The sequence below is a fragment of the Festucalex cinctus genome, chromosome 8, assembly GCF_051991245.1.
Source record: "Festucalex cinctus isolate MCC-2025b chromosome 8, RoL_Fcin_1.0, whole genome shotgun sequence".
Lineage (NCBI taxonomy): Eukaryota > Metazoa > Chordata > Actinopteri > Syngnathiformes > Syngnathidae > Festucalex > Festucalex cinctus.
In genome coordinates this window covers 29,504,527-29,517,745 of record NC_135418.1, presented here as the reverse complement: position 1 = coordinate 29,517,745, position 13,219 = coordinate 29,504,527, and the positions used below count along the sequence as shown (strand labels likewise).

The window sequence follows — 13,219 nt, the reverse complement described above, 5'->3', positions numbered from 1 at the left end:
AATCCACGACAAAACTACTCAAGACAAACAGACGTTTTTTTTCAATGCGAAAATCAGTAAATAAACAAATAAAATGACTTAAATATTAAATCAACATAAAATATGTTTTTAAAATGTTAAAATTGAAGATTTTCATAAAAACGTATGCAAAAGTGAGTCAGTTGCTGGACAGAAAAATGTCTTCCACAAGTCAAAGAACGCTGATGAGTCTTCTTCGCCTGAAGACTTATGTCAATTTCCCCACCACGCTTATGAGGAGCTCCCCCTAGTGGCCTGCCAAGTAATTGATCAATAAGTCATCAACAAAGGAGCCGTTCTAGTGGCTGTATATTAACTACAAATATCGCGATACTTGCGTAGGCGTATCGATAATCTATCGGGAGACAAAGTATCACGATTTATTTCGATATCGATATATCGTCACACTCCTATTACACGTTAGCCCTCTCACTCATGTAACGCTCTCCCATAAAAGTCATACAGCAATTGAAGCACTCACCTTTATTTGTTGTTTTGTTTTATTTTATTTTTTTTGCCTTGAGGTCTGTCCCGCCATCTCACGCGTCTCCTGTCCGACCGCGACTCGGGCCCCGCGGGCCCCGCCGGTTCGGCAGAGCGGCGAGCTCTGGAGCGCGTGTGGGTTCACTTCCTGTCCGCCGCGGAGAACTTCCTGCGGGACCTCCGCATGGCCGCAGACCTGATTGAACGCTTCCCGCTGGGCCAGCAAAAAGACCGCCGCTCGCTGGTCAACACAGGTCGGCCCCGCCCACATCAAATTGGTGGACCGACGACACTGTGACCCGCTGCCGCCTTCAGGGTGTCTGGACGGCGTGGTGGGCGTGGCCGCGAGGGCCGCCTCGGTCCCGACGCCCCGGTTGGCCGCCGACGAGGACGAGCTCCGCCAGGGGGAGGGGCTTCAGCAACACCTCAACAGGCTGGAGGCCATGATGAGCGACATGCAGCTCAAGGTGAGCGCACGCGACCTCACACGCATCATGGCGGCAAAATAAAATAAAAAAACAGGGAAAATTATTCAGAAAAGCAGGAGAAAAAGAAAAAAAAACAAAAAATATTTCAAAAAACAGAAAAAAAAAAACAATTCCAAAACACAGAGCACCAACTTGTTTTTTAGTTTATATATATACATACAAGTCAGTGGTTTGCAACAAGTCACTTAAGGGTTTAAATATACTCAGCAATTAATACTCAGAAAAACAGAAATTGGTGCTGTTTTCTTTTTCTTTTTCTGTTTTTTGGGATTTTTTTGCTTTCTCCTGTTTTTCTGCACAATTTTTCCTTCTGTTTTTTAAAAATAAAATTATCCCTGTTTTTTTTAATATATATTTTTTGAGACAAAAAATATTCAGTAAAACAGAAAAATGGAATAAAAAAAAATACTAAAAAAAAAAAGTTCCCCAAAAAAAATTAGTCAAAGAGATTTATTTTTTTAAGCGAATGCAATACGCTTCCGTACAAACCGGCATAAATTGTATTTGTAGAAAAGACGTGTTTTTTTTTTTTCTTTTCCAAAATTCCTTTTTATCCACGACCAATCAAAAGATTGGCTGACCTTTTCGACAACCGCTTTTTGCGCCAAATTTACCTGCACGTAGTCACGCACGACTCTGATGGAAAGGCGGGCGTGCGTCCGTCAGGTTCCGGTGGCGTTCTGGTCGGTGGAAGCCACGCAGCCGCCGTGCGGAGACATCCCAGACGAGCCCGAAGATGACCCGGAGGGGGCGCTGGCGAGTGCCGGCGCTGCCGAGCCGTCCGCCGCCTGCTGCCGACCGCCGACGCGCTGGGGCCTCGGCTGCGCCTGGTCGTAGCCGTTCGCAACTTCTGGTAGCCCTGGATGTCACCTTGGCAAGTTTATTATTTATTATTATGAGAATGCTGAAAGCATCCCACATATTTTATTCCCATTTTTATTCTCCTCACTTCCACATAACACTTCAAATTTCAACTTGCTGAAAAAAATGTCAAGCCTTCCGGGGTGGATTAATATCATCTAATTCCACATTACTTACAGTACTCGCACAATTTCACGTTAAATATCTTTCCACGCCCACAACTGATCATCATTACCAGCTCTCAGTGGCACACTTGGTCCAGCAACCAGGAGGTCCCGGGTTCGAATCCCACCTCCGACTTGTACATTGCAAATATATCCACTATCGTTTCAGGAAATGGATTATGATTAAATCCCACCTTAGACAGATTGCAGTTCAAGTTTTCTTCATGTTCAACTTCCATTAACTAAATGTTGAAAAGACACATGCAACGTGAGCTTTATTGAGTCAACAAAAGGCAAACAAACATAAAAATATTGTACAAACACAAAAAACACACACACAGGTTGGATTGGTTTTCTAAAAAAATTAAATTAAAAAAAAAAAAAAAAAAAGTAGCAGGTTCACTTTTGGTACGTTGAGTGCAGATGAGCTTTATAGGCTGAAAGTGGGAAAAAAACAAAAACAAATGTTAGACGTTAATTAGCTAGCGCTTGCGTTGGTTTGTTTTGATGGACGCACTGAAAAGCAATCGTCATTTTTCACATTTCATTTATTGCTTATGACTTTTCCCTCCCTTTAAACAGAACCATGAAAATTTCTTGTTGAAAATGGATCGGGCTGCCCAATTAAGGGAAAAATAATAATCAGGATTATTTTGGCAATAATTGAAATCACGATTATTTTTAGTACAAAAGAAAATGTTTACGCATTTAAAAATATTATATAAGACCATTTAAAAAAAAAAACTGATTATGTAAGCTCCTTTTGGACCAAATAGAATTTATAATATGTATATAATAATTGTTTATTTTTGTTGGCAAAAACTTGGAAGTTGTTGGAGTGCAGCAGGACGATCATTTAGTTTTTGGTGTAAAATACCAAATTGGTTAAATGTAAAAAAACAAAAATATTAAAATTCTTTGAAATACTAATTTAAATGTATTAAATGATTAAATTAGTTATTTTATTGTGTGTTTTTTTTTTTTTAAAGGTGCAAATCTACATTGAAACAACTTTAAAAAAAAAAAAAAAAAAAAAAGGATTTTTTTTTTTTTTTAATGATGATGCAGATTTTGTAATTGTGGAGTGTAATGATCGAATTTGGATAATTGCGCAAACGGACGTAGCCCCACCCACCTTCTTGATTGGGCCAAAGCTCGGCGGCCTTGATGTTCAGCGGACTCTCGTTGTTGGGTTCTGCAAGGACAAAGCCGAAGAGGGGGCGGGTCAGTGGGCGGGGCAGGGAAGTCGAGGCATACGAGGACCAAAACTGCCAAAAGTCAAACTACGGTAAGTAAATGACTAAATCAATGATTAAATGTGATTTAAAAAAAAAACAATAATTGAAAATTATATCCCAAAAAATATAAATGGAACTAAAAATAAAAAAATATATATTAAAAATAAAAAAATATATATATATTAAACAATAAATAAATATATATCTAAAAAATACATACAAAAATACATATATTTATATTTAATGTTTGAATAATTTTTTATAGCAGTTCTTAATTTTCACTTTAAGTTATTTATTTTATTTAGTCATTTATGTATTTATTTAGTCATATTTCAAATGTTATCAGTTTTGGTCCTCCTTGAGGTCGAGTTGCGTTTGACCTCCCAGCAGGCTCTGGACGGAGAGGAGGACGGCGCGCACGTCCAGCAGCGCCGACCACTTGTCCTTGAGGATGTCCAGGCAGATGAAGCCGTGCTGGTCCACGTTGGGATGGAAACACGGCGACAGGAAGCGCACGCGCGGCGCCTGGTACGGGTACCCGGACGGGAAGTCCAGCGACAGCTTGTAGCGAAGACCCTCGTACACCTGCGGCGACGGCGTCGGACGTCAGCGGCGAGCGGCCGTCGGCGCGGCCGATCGCCGCCGTCACCTACCGTGTCGCGCGCGCCGTCGATGGTCCCCACCCACTTGAAGAGGTTGTCCGACTCGGGGAAGGCCGAGATGCCCTTGTCGCCCGCCATCTGCGCACGGCAACAACAACAACAACAACAACAACACTTCAACTTCCGTCAGGCTCATTCAATCTTCAAATCAACAACTTGCATCACGCATTTTACAATAAGGATTTTTTTTAGGACAGTGCCAATATACAGCGCAATAAAATCCTGATAACATGATTCATTATGAAAATAGAAGTTTAAAAATAATAATAATAATAAATACTAGCATCGGTGTTAATTTTTACAAGAAATTTGAAATTTTATATAATATAATTTATATTTTTTTAATAGAAATTTTATATAATTTAAATTGTATAAAAAAAACTATTTTTTAATTATATGAATATTTTTAAAATTATATAAATATATTTTTAAATGATATTTATTTGTAAACATTTTTAATGATATAAAATCGAATTTTTTAAAAAATTATATAAAATCAATTTTAACAAAATTATAAAATCAAATGATTTTTTTTATTACAGTATATAAAAATCAAAATATTCTAAACATATATATAAAAATATATATTAAAAAGGATTATTTTATTCGAGCTAATATGCTGATGAATCAGTTAAATTAAGTGCTAATTCTTCATAGTATTTCTCATGAAATAATGAAATCATTGCCCTTATTGTCTTTTATTTGAAACGGTGCACATGCAGCATCTGTTTCGAAACACTGCCCCCGTGTGGTTGGAGGTCGACATCTCAACATGAAAGAAGAAGTGAACTCACCATCAGCGTCATCAACTCCTGCTGGAGCCTGAAAAAAAAAAAAAAAGTCAACGTCATGTTGACCTTGGAATGACAAGCACGCTTTCCAAAAAGAGTTTCTCGCGCACACGTCCGACCGCCGATGACGCGCGAGACGCTTTCATTGGCCGGGAAGAGCGATGAGACGACGAGATGAGCAGCTTGGATGGCCGACGTGCTCACCGTTTGGTGACGGATCCTCTGGTGGGGTTGCCGCCCGCCTCGCTGCCCTTCGTGGCGACGGCGGCTCCGTCCGAGGCGGCGGCGGGGTCCAAATTCTGCGAGGCCATCCGTCTGCTTTCAGATCAACGCAAAAAAACAAAAACACAACACACATGAAATGTAGCAAAGTAGCTGCGAATCGACAAATGCCACCGACATCCACTTGAATTTTTTCCCCCCGATGAATCCGATTTTAAATGATGAACTAATTCAATTCCTTGACTGAAAAAGCGGACCCGAGTCGATCGTCATTTTAGTGATATCAGGGCAAATGCAAGGACTCAGCAAAAAAAATGTTTACAAAATGTCTTACTCTGGAAAAAGCCAATCAATAATTAGAATCTATTTTTTTTTCTAACGAACACACTATTGTACATAAAAATGAGCATTTTAGTTCAGTATCTTCCAAGTCATGTGACCCATTTACTCAAAATCAGTGTGAGATCAAAGTGTTGTGCTTTCCCCATGATACACCTATTTTTTTTTCTAATTTCATATCACTAAATATTTTTAAATATGAGCTTTTTTAATCTCAAAAAGTTTAGCTTTTTAGCTCAATGATTGTGACATGTTAACCATAAAGAGTGCTTTACCAGGGATGGTTAACAAGGCTCTTATGCCATGAGAGGAAATGAATGAAAATGTGTGAGGTATATTTTCAATCACTTTCAACGACAGAGCTTTTATTTTCAAAACCGGATATACTTACATGCAGGAGTGCGTTCTCCTCGCAGTGTGTTTTGTTTTGAACCGCCTCGAGCGAATATCCAATCTAAACAAAAACTAACTTTACCTCAAAAGGTGCTGAGTCACGGGCTCAAATACTGCTCGGTACCTTTTTATTTATTTGTTCCAGTCCATGACTCGCGACAAAATAACAGATTCTCAGCAGCCTACACACGTCATGCTAAACTAAGCTATTAATCGTTCACGGCACAATAACGCTAGCAAGAGAGTCACGACAAAATGACCCCTGCCAATCCTAAAAGTGAACGTTGGAAAGGTTTTTGTTTTTGTATACCGTCTTTGGAGCCCAATTTAAAAGGTGAACGTCCTTTATTGCGTGAAAAGGGTTTGAAAGGTCAAAGTTGAACCGCGATTCCGATCGCATTTTACGCAGCCAGGAGACTCGCGTTGCACAAGAAAACCAAACAGCGAGATTAACGAGTATGTGAAATCCAAAACGTTTGAAGGACTGGAACGACTTCGAGTTGGAGCGGAACTCGCACGCAGTCCATGTTTGTGTTCGGTCACCGTCAAAGTGAGACGAACCTCGTTCCCCCGTCCGTAATTAGCTCAATCGGCTAAGCGAGTCAAGCTAGCGCATTCGTCAACAGTTTCAGCTCGTCATTCACTCGAGCTATGATTTTCTTTTTTTTTTAAACTCACCTTGGCGTCGGCGTCTGCCGCTTCAAGTGGAGTCAAAGAATGCAAAAGGCGAACAGCTGCCAGTCTCGAGTCGGCCAAGTGAAAACTCACTGGCGCTCCCGATTTAAACGGACGGAAGGCCGACGCGCTGAGCCAATCGGCGGACGACTTTCAAATACAAACAACTTCTCGACAGCCAATGAAAGCGCTTGCTTCAAGGGGGCGGCCGTCGGGATTGGACAACGAACACATCCGGAAGCAGATGAACTTAAACACCGGATAACGTCATCTAACACTACACCTTGTTTGTTTTTTGTTTTTGTTTTTAATACAGCATTTTAATGATGAGCCGCTGGAGTCAATCAATAATATATCAAGAAAAATCCACAAATGGCTGACGTCACAAATGGGGGCAAACAAACTACGAAAGCATTGTTCATGTTATTTTGACTGATTGTTTCATTTCCATTGATATAATCTTTCGATGTTGATATTTGAGAAAGTTGTCGTTTGTTATAAAACAAAGTCAGCTACACGTCACGAAAAAAAAAAGAAAAAACGACGAAAGTCGGATCGACAAGCGGAGTTGCCCTCCAATCCGCTGAGCGGCGCTATGGAGACGGAAGCGGACGTTTGCGGAAAGCAATATTTCCGCCGCCGAGGCTCGTCTCGTCTCGTCTGGTCTTGTGTTGGTCAACTCAGCCGCCAAGATGAACGCGCCTCCCGCCTTCGAGTCGTTCTTGTTGTTCGAGGGCGAGAAGAAGATCACCATCACCAAGGACACCAAAGTGCCCAACTCGTGTCTGTTCACGCTCAACAAGGAGGACCACACGCTGGGAAACATCATACGAGCGTAAGTAAGAAGCCACCGACGCTTGCTAGTCCTCCGTCATCACAAACTAAAGGCAAAGCTTATTTTACCGTGACCGGCAACTCACCTGCTTCCGTTATTGTGCCGTGAACGACGCTGATTGGCCGCGAACGGCTATTTTGCCGTGATAACAATAGTACAGTGTTACCATTTCAATTAAAAGATGAATTTGGGTCCTTTTTACTTCTCTCTCACCGCTAGATATGCTTCTCACAACGAAGTTCAATTCCTTGTGTCACAGATAGGTTTCCGAAATGATTAATTTGTCCATTTCAGTTCAGCAAATCTTTGATTAAAAATAATAATAATAATGTTGCAAATAGAAAGCAGAGTCCAAAATGTCCACGGTTGGAAACGTTGATGATGACGTCAGCGTGTCGATTTGGGTCGCAGGCAGCTGCTGAAGGATCCTCAGGTTCTCTTTGCCGGCTACAAAGTTCCTCATCCTCTCGAGCACAAGATCGTCATCAGGGTGCAGACCACGCCCGACTACAGTCCTCAGGTAACGCATGCTCAAACGTTAAAAGACGTATATATGATGGACTCACACCGGCGGCCATCTTGTGTTGCCACTTATATTTATTCTAAAATATTTTACGACTCGAAAACCCCTCACCAGTTTAAACACTTTTCTCATCGAAGATTTACATTTTCTCACATTTCTCTTATTTATACATTCAATAAATGTTCAAAACTTCATACATTTTATAAAATAGGTACATTACTGTAAAATAAAAAAAATAAAAAGAATCCACGCTAGAGTGAGACTGCGAAGAAGATGGCAGTGTTTTCAGTTTTGCATAGCTTGAAGACGCTGGTTTCTTCGATTCGTTATTTCCACAAAATGAAAATGCCATGACAAATGTTACCAGTACAAGTGGCAGCGCAAGATGGCCGCCCTCTGACTTCACGGGCCAATTGATAGTCACGTGTGCGGTTGCATACCGTATTCTCCAACCGCCGAAAGTCTTGTAAGACGTTGTTGTCGTTTTTTTTGTTTTGTTTTTTTTCCATCAGGAAGCCTTCACCAACGCCATCACCGACCTGATCAGCGAACTGTCCCTGCTGGAGGAACGATTCCGGGTGGCCATCAAAGACAAACAAGATGGCATCGAGTGACCGACTCACTTTCCCCCCCCTCACCTTGTAAATAGTCACAACTTTTGTGTTGCAAAGTCTCAATAAAGTTTTAGAGAAAAGAAACCTTATTCGTGTCTGCACTTTGTCATCCGCTCATAACAATCACGTGCCATCTTTCCGGGGAAAACCCGACCTAGCCACGAAAGGAAGCAAATCCCCGTTGGAACGTCCACACAACGAATCTTGGCCGTCGTCATGGAGACGGCTAGCCAATCGGAGCGGAGCTCATTTCCATCCCAAATATTGCCGACAAAAGTGACCATCTTGGACACAAAATGACGTTCTTGTGAGTCACTTTGTTCCCTTGCAGTGGAAGGAAAACATCAGCGGAGGGCGCTAGTGCACCATTGAGCTGTTTTGCAAGCGCCAATAGGTGGCATTGGCGAGGCGGCCATATTGCTCCTCCCAAGAAATGTTTCCCGGCATAAATAAAGTTGAGTTGAGTTGTATATGTCGTATAGCGTACAGTTTTTACAGCGGTCTACCTATGAGCCGGTGGGAGTAACAAGATGGCCGCCCTGTGACTTCAACTGTTTGCACTGGAGGACAGGTACAGATGCATTTTCTGCACCATGCAGGCAAACAAACCAAAACAATGCATTTGGGGTGTGGAGAGAATTCATTGCATTCTTTGACATACCACCAGAGGGCGCCCAAGAGCCCAACTTTGCCGGTTTGTCTTTTTTGTGTGTTTTTTGCGCTTCAGAAGTCGGCGGCGGCGGCGTCCCTCTGCGCCTCCATGGCCCGCTGCATCTTCTCCACCATCCACAGAGGAACCGAGAACGGCTTCATCTCGTCCATCTTCACGTCCGGGCAATCCCTGCGCGTACGCACGCACGCACGGTGAGGCGGGGCGTGGCCACGTGAAGCGGACGGCGTCGGTGCCACTCACTTGTAATCGTCGCCGTGCGCCAGGTCCTGGACGTCCTCCTCGATCAGCAGGTAGGCCTGTCAAGCACAGGTGCGATGGTTAAAGTGTTTTTGCGGTCGCCACGGTAACCGAAGGAGGGCGAGGGGGGGGGGGGGGGCTCTCACCATCTTGCCGCCCGTCGCTCTCATGTGATGACGCTCGGCCAGCCACTGTTTGTCTTTGGTGTCTGCCGCGTACTGACGAGCGCATGTGACGTGTTACCATGACGACCAAACATGCCATTCACATCCGTGTTTACCTTAAAGAGGTCGGCGTGTTTGATGTAGATCCGCCCTCTTGTCCCGCCCATCCCCAACGCCCTGTCACACAAAATCAAACATCAGTATCGATATTGGATCGATACTGACTCGGTATCGATAATATCGATATTTGGATCGATACTGGCTCTTATGCACTGCTATATTTGGGTCAACCATAATAATCAAATAATCAAGTGCATGCGATTCACGTGATTTTCTGTATGCAAATGATTGGACCCATGGCATCAAAAAAAAAGAAAAAAAAAAGAAGCAGAATAAATATATATAATAGAAAAATTAATAAAAACAAAGAAAAATACATTAAAAAAAAGAATATATGTAATAATAAATAAAATCAAAAATAAGAATAATAAATATATATAATATATTAAAACAAATAAATACAACAAGAAAAATAAAAATATAATAATAATATGTAATAAAACAAACAAATATATATATATATATATATATATATATATATATAATAAATAAAATAATAATAAATCTGTATATATAATTAAAAAAAAAACACAACAACTACAACAACATTGTTTTACAAAATGGTTGCTTTTTTTCCGGAAAAAAAAAAGAAGTCTAAAATGTGATTGTTTTGTTTTTCTGTGCCAAACTTACTTGTTGGCTCTGGATCCCAAAACAAAAGTGGTGCTTTCGTTCAGTCTGGACGGCTCCCACTAAACGCCACAAACAACAATTTGTCATCGTCACGACAACAATGAGGATGATGATGATGAAGATTTGGCGGCCAACACGCTACCTTGGGTCCTTCTTTCTTGACGGCCTCACACTTTGCCTTCACGCTGGCAACACGCACACACACACAAAAATCGCTTGCGTCATCCTCATCCTCATCTTCATCACGCGTCGGTCATCATACTCACTGAGCGGACGAAACGTTGAGCGATCGGTCGGCCGCCCCGCCGCCGCTCACGCGGTTCTTCCTCTGAGGACAAAATGCAACGTCACACGCACGCTTTCGTATTTTTCAACAATCTGACGGCCGATAGAAGATCAATTTCAAACTGCATCGATTTTCAAATGCAAACCAATCGGACAATTTTGTCCAATTGCGGAAAACAAATTGTTGACGTTTTCATGTGCTGATGCAAGATTTGAAAGAGGAAACTGTCAAACATTTTGTCAATCAAGACAATCTTCCAATCCAAATGCGGATTGACGGGCGACTTGAGCGGTCGCCCGTCAACGCGAAAGCTCCGAAAGTGTCTGAAGAAGAAACCGGACGCCAACCAACCTTTTTCAGGACTGGACTTGCTCTCTGGCTGCAGTTGTCCTCACAAACTCGAGACCGCTGCCCAACCGCAAAAAAACAAAACAAAAAAAAACCTTGAAGACAACTTAACAAAGGTCGTGCAGAGTTCATCCGGCACTGAGATGGTTTTGCACCTTGATGCTGACATCGCAACTCGACTTCTTCAACTCGCTTTCCGGAAACAAAACTTTGGCCTGCGGTGGTAACCATGACAACCACACACAAACACGCACGCACACACACAAAAGGTTATTTTAGTGAACTAAAATTAAAGAAAAAAACTAAAATTAAAATTCAAAAAACAATTTCATTAAAACAAAATAAAATAAAAAGGAAAATGCTTTTTAAAAAAAAAAAAAAAAAACCTAAACTACATTTTATGTTTACGAAACTAACTATAATTTTGGGGGAAAAAAAAGCATAAATTCGTTTTAGTCTTTGGTAATTAATTTAAAGCATAATGAGACTTTGGGGATGCTTTTAAATGTGATTTTAAGTCGAATTATTTTGATATTAAGCGGAATAACGTTTGAAAATGTGTCACACAGAAGTGATGTCATCTAGCAGCAGCCACTAGAAAAGCACCAAAAGATGACGTCGCTCCCATGGTTATTATATCGCGCACAAGTAATACACAGTTTAAAAATAAATAAATAAAACTAATACTAAAAGTAAGCATTTATGAAATAACAAAAACTGATCAAAACTAACAGAAGCACCCTGAAAACGAATTGAATTTCCAAAACAAAAGTCCAATGTTACTTACCTGTTCCAGAAGATTCCTGCAGGCTTCCCTGACGAGCTGATCGGCGTGCACCTCGTCACCGACGTTCTCCTTCACGTTGTGCGCCGCCTTCTCGAAGAACTGCACCCACCGCAACGCGACGCAAGGCCGGCGTCACAACGTGCTAGCGCAGGCATGCAAACATGCTAGCGCGCATGTCGTACCTTGTGGTATTTCCTGAACACGGCCATGATGTCATCGTTGAAGCTGGGCTGAAGGACGGCCCTCAGGAGGTCCATGGACACCTGCGGGTCTGTGTAACTACACACACACACACGCGCACAACTGTGTTCATTTTGTCTGCCATTTTGAAACTGAGTCTCAGTTTTAGTCCCACTTCAGTCACGCTTGTTAGTTTTTCATGACAGTAGGTAAATCATTTCATACAATTATGGAGAAGGTGTTTTGTTTGCTTACCTGACGGCCATGTGTGAGCGTCGTCCTCTCCTGTGAACGTGTCTGTGTTTGATCATCAAGTTCCACGGATTCTAACACAAACAAACGGCTGTCAAAATCGATCTCCAGTGATGTTGATTCATCATTTGAAAATGTTGGCATATTTAGCGGTTTCCAAATTATTATGACAAATCATTAACAACTGCTAATTTCAACATCACAACGACCAGAGCCGAACCCATATGTATTTTAAAGATATTTGGCAGATTAAAATACAGAAAACAAGAGTCCTTAAAATGACACATAAAATGAATATAAAGCTTATTTTTAGTTACCTTAACATTTACAACAATATGACGATACTGGTAGAACATTTGACTATTTTACAATACTTTGTCTTTTTGTATTTGTTTAACTTTACAACAGAGTTCTGTTAAAAAAAAAAGAAAAAAAAAAAGAGTCAAATTTCCATCTATTTTGGTTCAGCACCATTGCCTTATCATCTTTGTTTCATGTTATACTGTTAATGTATTTTTTTTTTTAAATATCAGGCGATTTTTGACTTGAATTAAGAAAAAATAATAATAATATCAGCCGATTGAATCAGTTAGGCCCCAATATTGAACAAAGATACTATTTCAGAAAAGTGCTCAAACTGGTAGCCCATCGCATGAATCGGTAGCCAACAAGTATCTGTCTCTTTGAAAAATTTATTTATATGAGTTTGTCCATCTTACCGGCTGCTGGCTTCCGTCCGGCTGCGTCCGGTTTGTTTGTTTGTCTTCCATCGCAAAATCCATCAGCTAACAAGCTAACGAGCGGATATGCTAACAACAACTAAAAGCAGAGAGGGTGGCAAAAAAAAAAAAAAAACACGTTATATGTAACTTCAGCCGGACGTCGTTTAAAGTCTAATATGACGACTGGCAAACATTATTTGTAACAATTTATCCATAGAGTGAGTCACTTCAAGTTTCTTTCACTTCCCGGAGAGAGAGCGAGACGATGCAGCAGCTCACTTCCGCTTTTGTCAAGTTAACCCTCATACGCCTGCCGCTTCCGGTGGATTTGCTTGTTCGCAATTCGCCACATCCGGTGTTATTTCGTTTCATACAACATTGTAACAACTCAAACCTCTCCGTCCATTGAAAAGCATTGGCCTTTGGATAGTTTAGTTGTAATTTTGCTTTGTGAGGATTATTTTTGACTTAACAAAAAAATGTGATGAAATGTTCGACAAATCTACTTGCT

The 13,219-nt window shown here is 41.1% G+C and overlaps 4 protein-coding genes across 9 annotated transcripts; 2 read left to right on the top strand and 2 right to left on the bottom strand.

Moving 5' to 3' along the window:
• Positions 1–2: 2 nt before the first annotated feature.
• On the top strand, positions 3–2,216 carry LOC144024065 (regulator of G-protein signaling 9-binding protein). The gene is made up of 3 exons (XM_077530119.1): positions 3–755; positions 817–968; positions 1,656–2,216. The coding sequence occupies exons 1-3, from the start codon at positions 686–688 to the stop codon at positions 1,824–1,826; spliced, it is 393 nt and encodes a 130-aa protein (XP_077386245.1). The 5' UTR covers positions 3–685; the 3' UTR covers positions 1,827–2,216.
• A 56-nt stretch (positions 2,217–2,272) lies between these two features.
• Positions 2,273–7,600, bottom strand: LOC144024064 (ubiquitin-conjugating enzyme E2 C-like). Of its 6 annotated transcripts, none has more exons than XM_077530117.1 (7): positions 7,383–7,600; positions 4,910–5,023; positions 4,709–4,736; positions 3,906–3,992; positions 3,633–3,837; positions 3,150–3,209; positions 2,273–2,451 (listed from the first exon to the last, which is right to left on the bottom strand). In XM_077530117.1, exons 2-7 carry the CDS (start codon positions 5,014–5,016, stop codon positions 2,414–2,416), a joined length of 525 nt encoding a protein of 174 aa, XP_077386243.1. In that variant the 5' UTR covers positions 5,017–5,023; positions 7,383–7,600; the 3' UTR covers positions 2,273–2,413. The 6 variants fall into 6 exon arrangements, with proteins under 6 accessions (XP_077386243.1, XP_077386244.1, XP_077386241.1 ...); XM_077530118.1 differs by having other exon boundaries at positions 4,910–5,020; XM_077530115.1 differs by lacking the exon at positions 7,383–7,600 and adding an exon at positions 6,339–6,581 and having other exon boundaries at positions 4,910–5,033.
• polr2j (RNA polymerase II subunit J) lies at positions 6,311–8,395 on the top strand. The gene is made up of 3 exons (XM_077530120.1): positions 6,311–7,169; positions 7,581–7,689; positions 8,205–8,395. The coding sequence occupies exons 1-3, from the start codon at positions 7,027–7,029 to the stop codon at positions 8,304–8,306; spliced, it is 354 nt and encodes a 117-aa protein (XP_077386246.1). The 5' UTR covers positions 6,311–7,026; the 3' UTR covers positions 8,307–8,395.
• Positions 7,749–13,033, bottom strand: LOC144024063 (deoxynucleotidyltransferase terminal-interacting protein 1-like). The gene is made up of 13 exons (XM_077530111.1): positions 12,706–13,033; positions 11,990–12,060; positions 11,737–11,833; positions 11,555–11,653; positions 10,923–10,982; positions 10,771–10,827; positions 10,400–10,461; positions 10,276–10,318; positions 10,134–10,192; positions 9,497–9,557; positions 9,363–9,434; positions 9,220–9,275; positions 7,749–9,147 (listed from the first exon to the last, which is right to left on the bottom strand). Exons 1-13 carry the CDS (start codon positions 12,766–12,768, stop codon positions 9,030–9,032), a joined length of 918 nt encoding a protein of 305 aa, XP_077386237.1. The 5' UTR covers positions 12,769–13,033; the 3' UTR covers positions 7,749–9,029.
• Positions 13,034–13,219: the final 186 nt, after the last annotated feature.

Bases quoted from the DNA above. Each gene is read 5' to 3' on its own strand.
- LOC144024065 (XM_077530119.1), top strand. From the start codon at position 686: ATGGCCGCAGACCTGATTGAACGCTTCCCGCTGGGCCAGCAAAAAGAC. The intron at 756-816 runs GTCGGCCCCGCC...TGCCGCCTTCAG, and splicing joins CCGCTCGCTGGTCAACACAG to GGTGTCTGGACGGCGTGGTG. The intron at 969-1,655 runs GTGAGCGCACGC...TGCGTCCGTCAG, and splicing joins TGAGCGACATGCAGCTCAAG to GTTCCGGTGGCGTTCTGGTC.
- LOC144024064 (XM_077530117.1), bottom strand. From the start codon at position 5,016: ATGGCCTCGCAGAATTTGGACCCCGCCGCCGCCTCGGACGGAGCCGCC. The intron at 3,993-4,708 runs GTGAGTTCACTT...TGCCGTGCGCAG, and splicing joins AGGAGTTGATGACGCTGATG to ATGGCGGGCGACAAGGGCAT. The intron at 3,210-3,632 runs GTCAAACGCAAC...TTGTCCTTGCAG, and splicing joins CGTCCAGAGCCTGCTGGGAG to AACCCAACAACGAGAGTCCG.
- LOC144024063 (XM_077530111.1), bottom strand. From the start codon at position 12,768: ATGGATTTTGCGATGGAAGACAAACAAACAAACCGGACGCAGCCGGAC. The intron at 11,654-11,736 runs GTACGACATGCG...CGGTGGGTGCAG, and splicing joins TGTTCAGGAAATACCACAAG to TTCTTCGAGAAGGCGGCGCA. The intron at 9,435-9,496 runs GTAAACACGGAT...TGCGCTCGTCAG, and splicing joins AACACGCCGACCTCTTTAAG to TACGCGGCAGACACCAAAGA.
- polr2j (XM_077530120.1), top strand. From the start codon at position 7,027: ATGAACGCGCCTCCCGCCTTCGAGTCGTTCTTGTTGTTCGAGGGCGAG. The intron at 7,170-7,580 runs GTAAGTAAGAAG...TTTGGGTCGCAG, and splicing joins CTGGGAAACATCATACGAGC to GCAGCTGCTGAAGGATCCTC. The intron at 7,690-8,204 runs GTAACGCATGCT...TTTTTCCATCAG, and splicing joins CGCCCGACTACAGTCCTCAG to GAAGCCTTCACCAACGCCAT.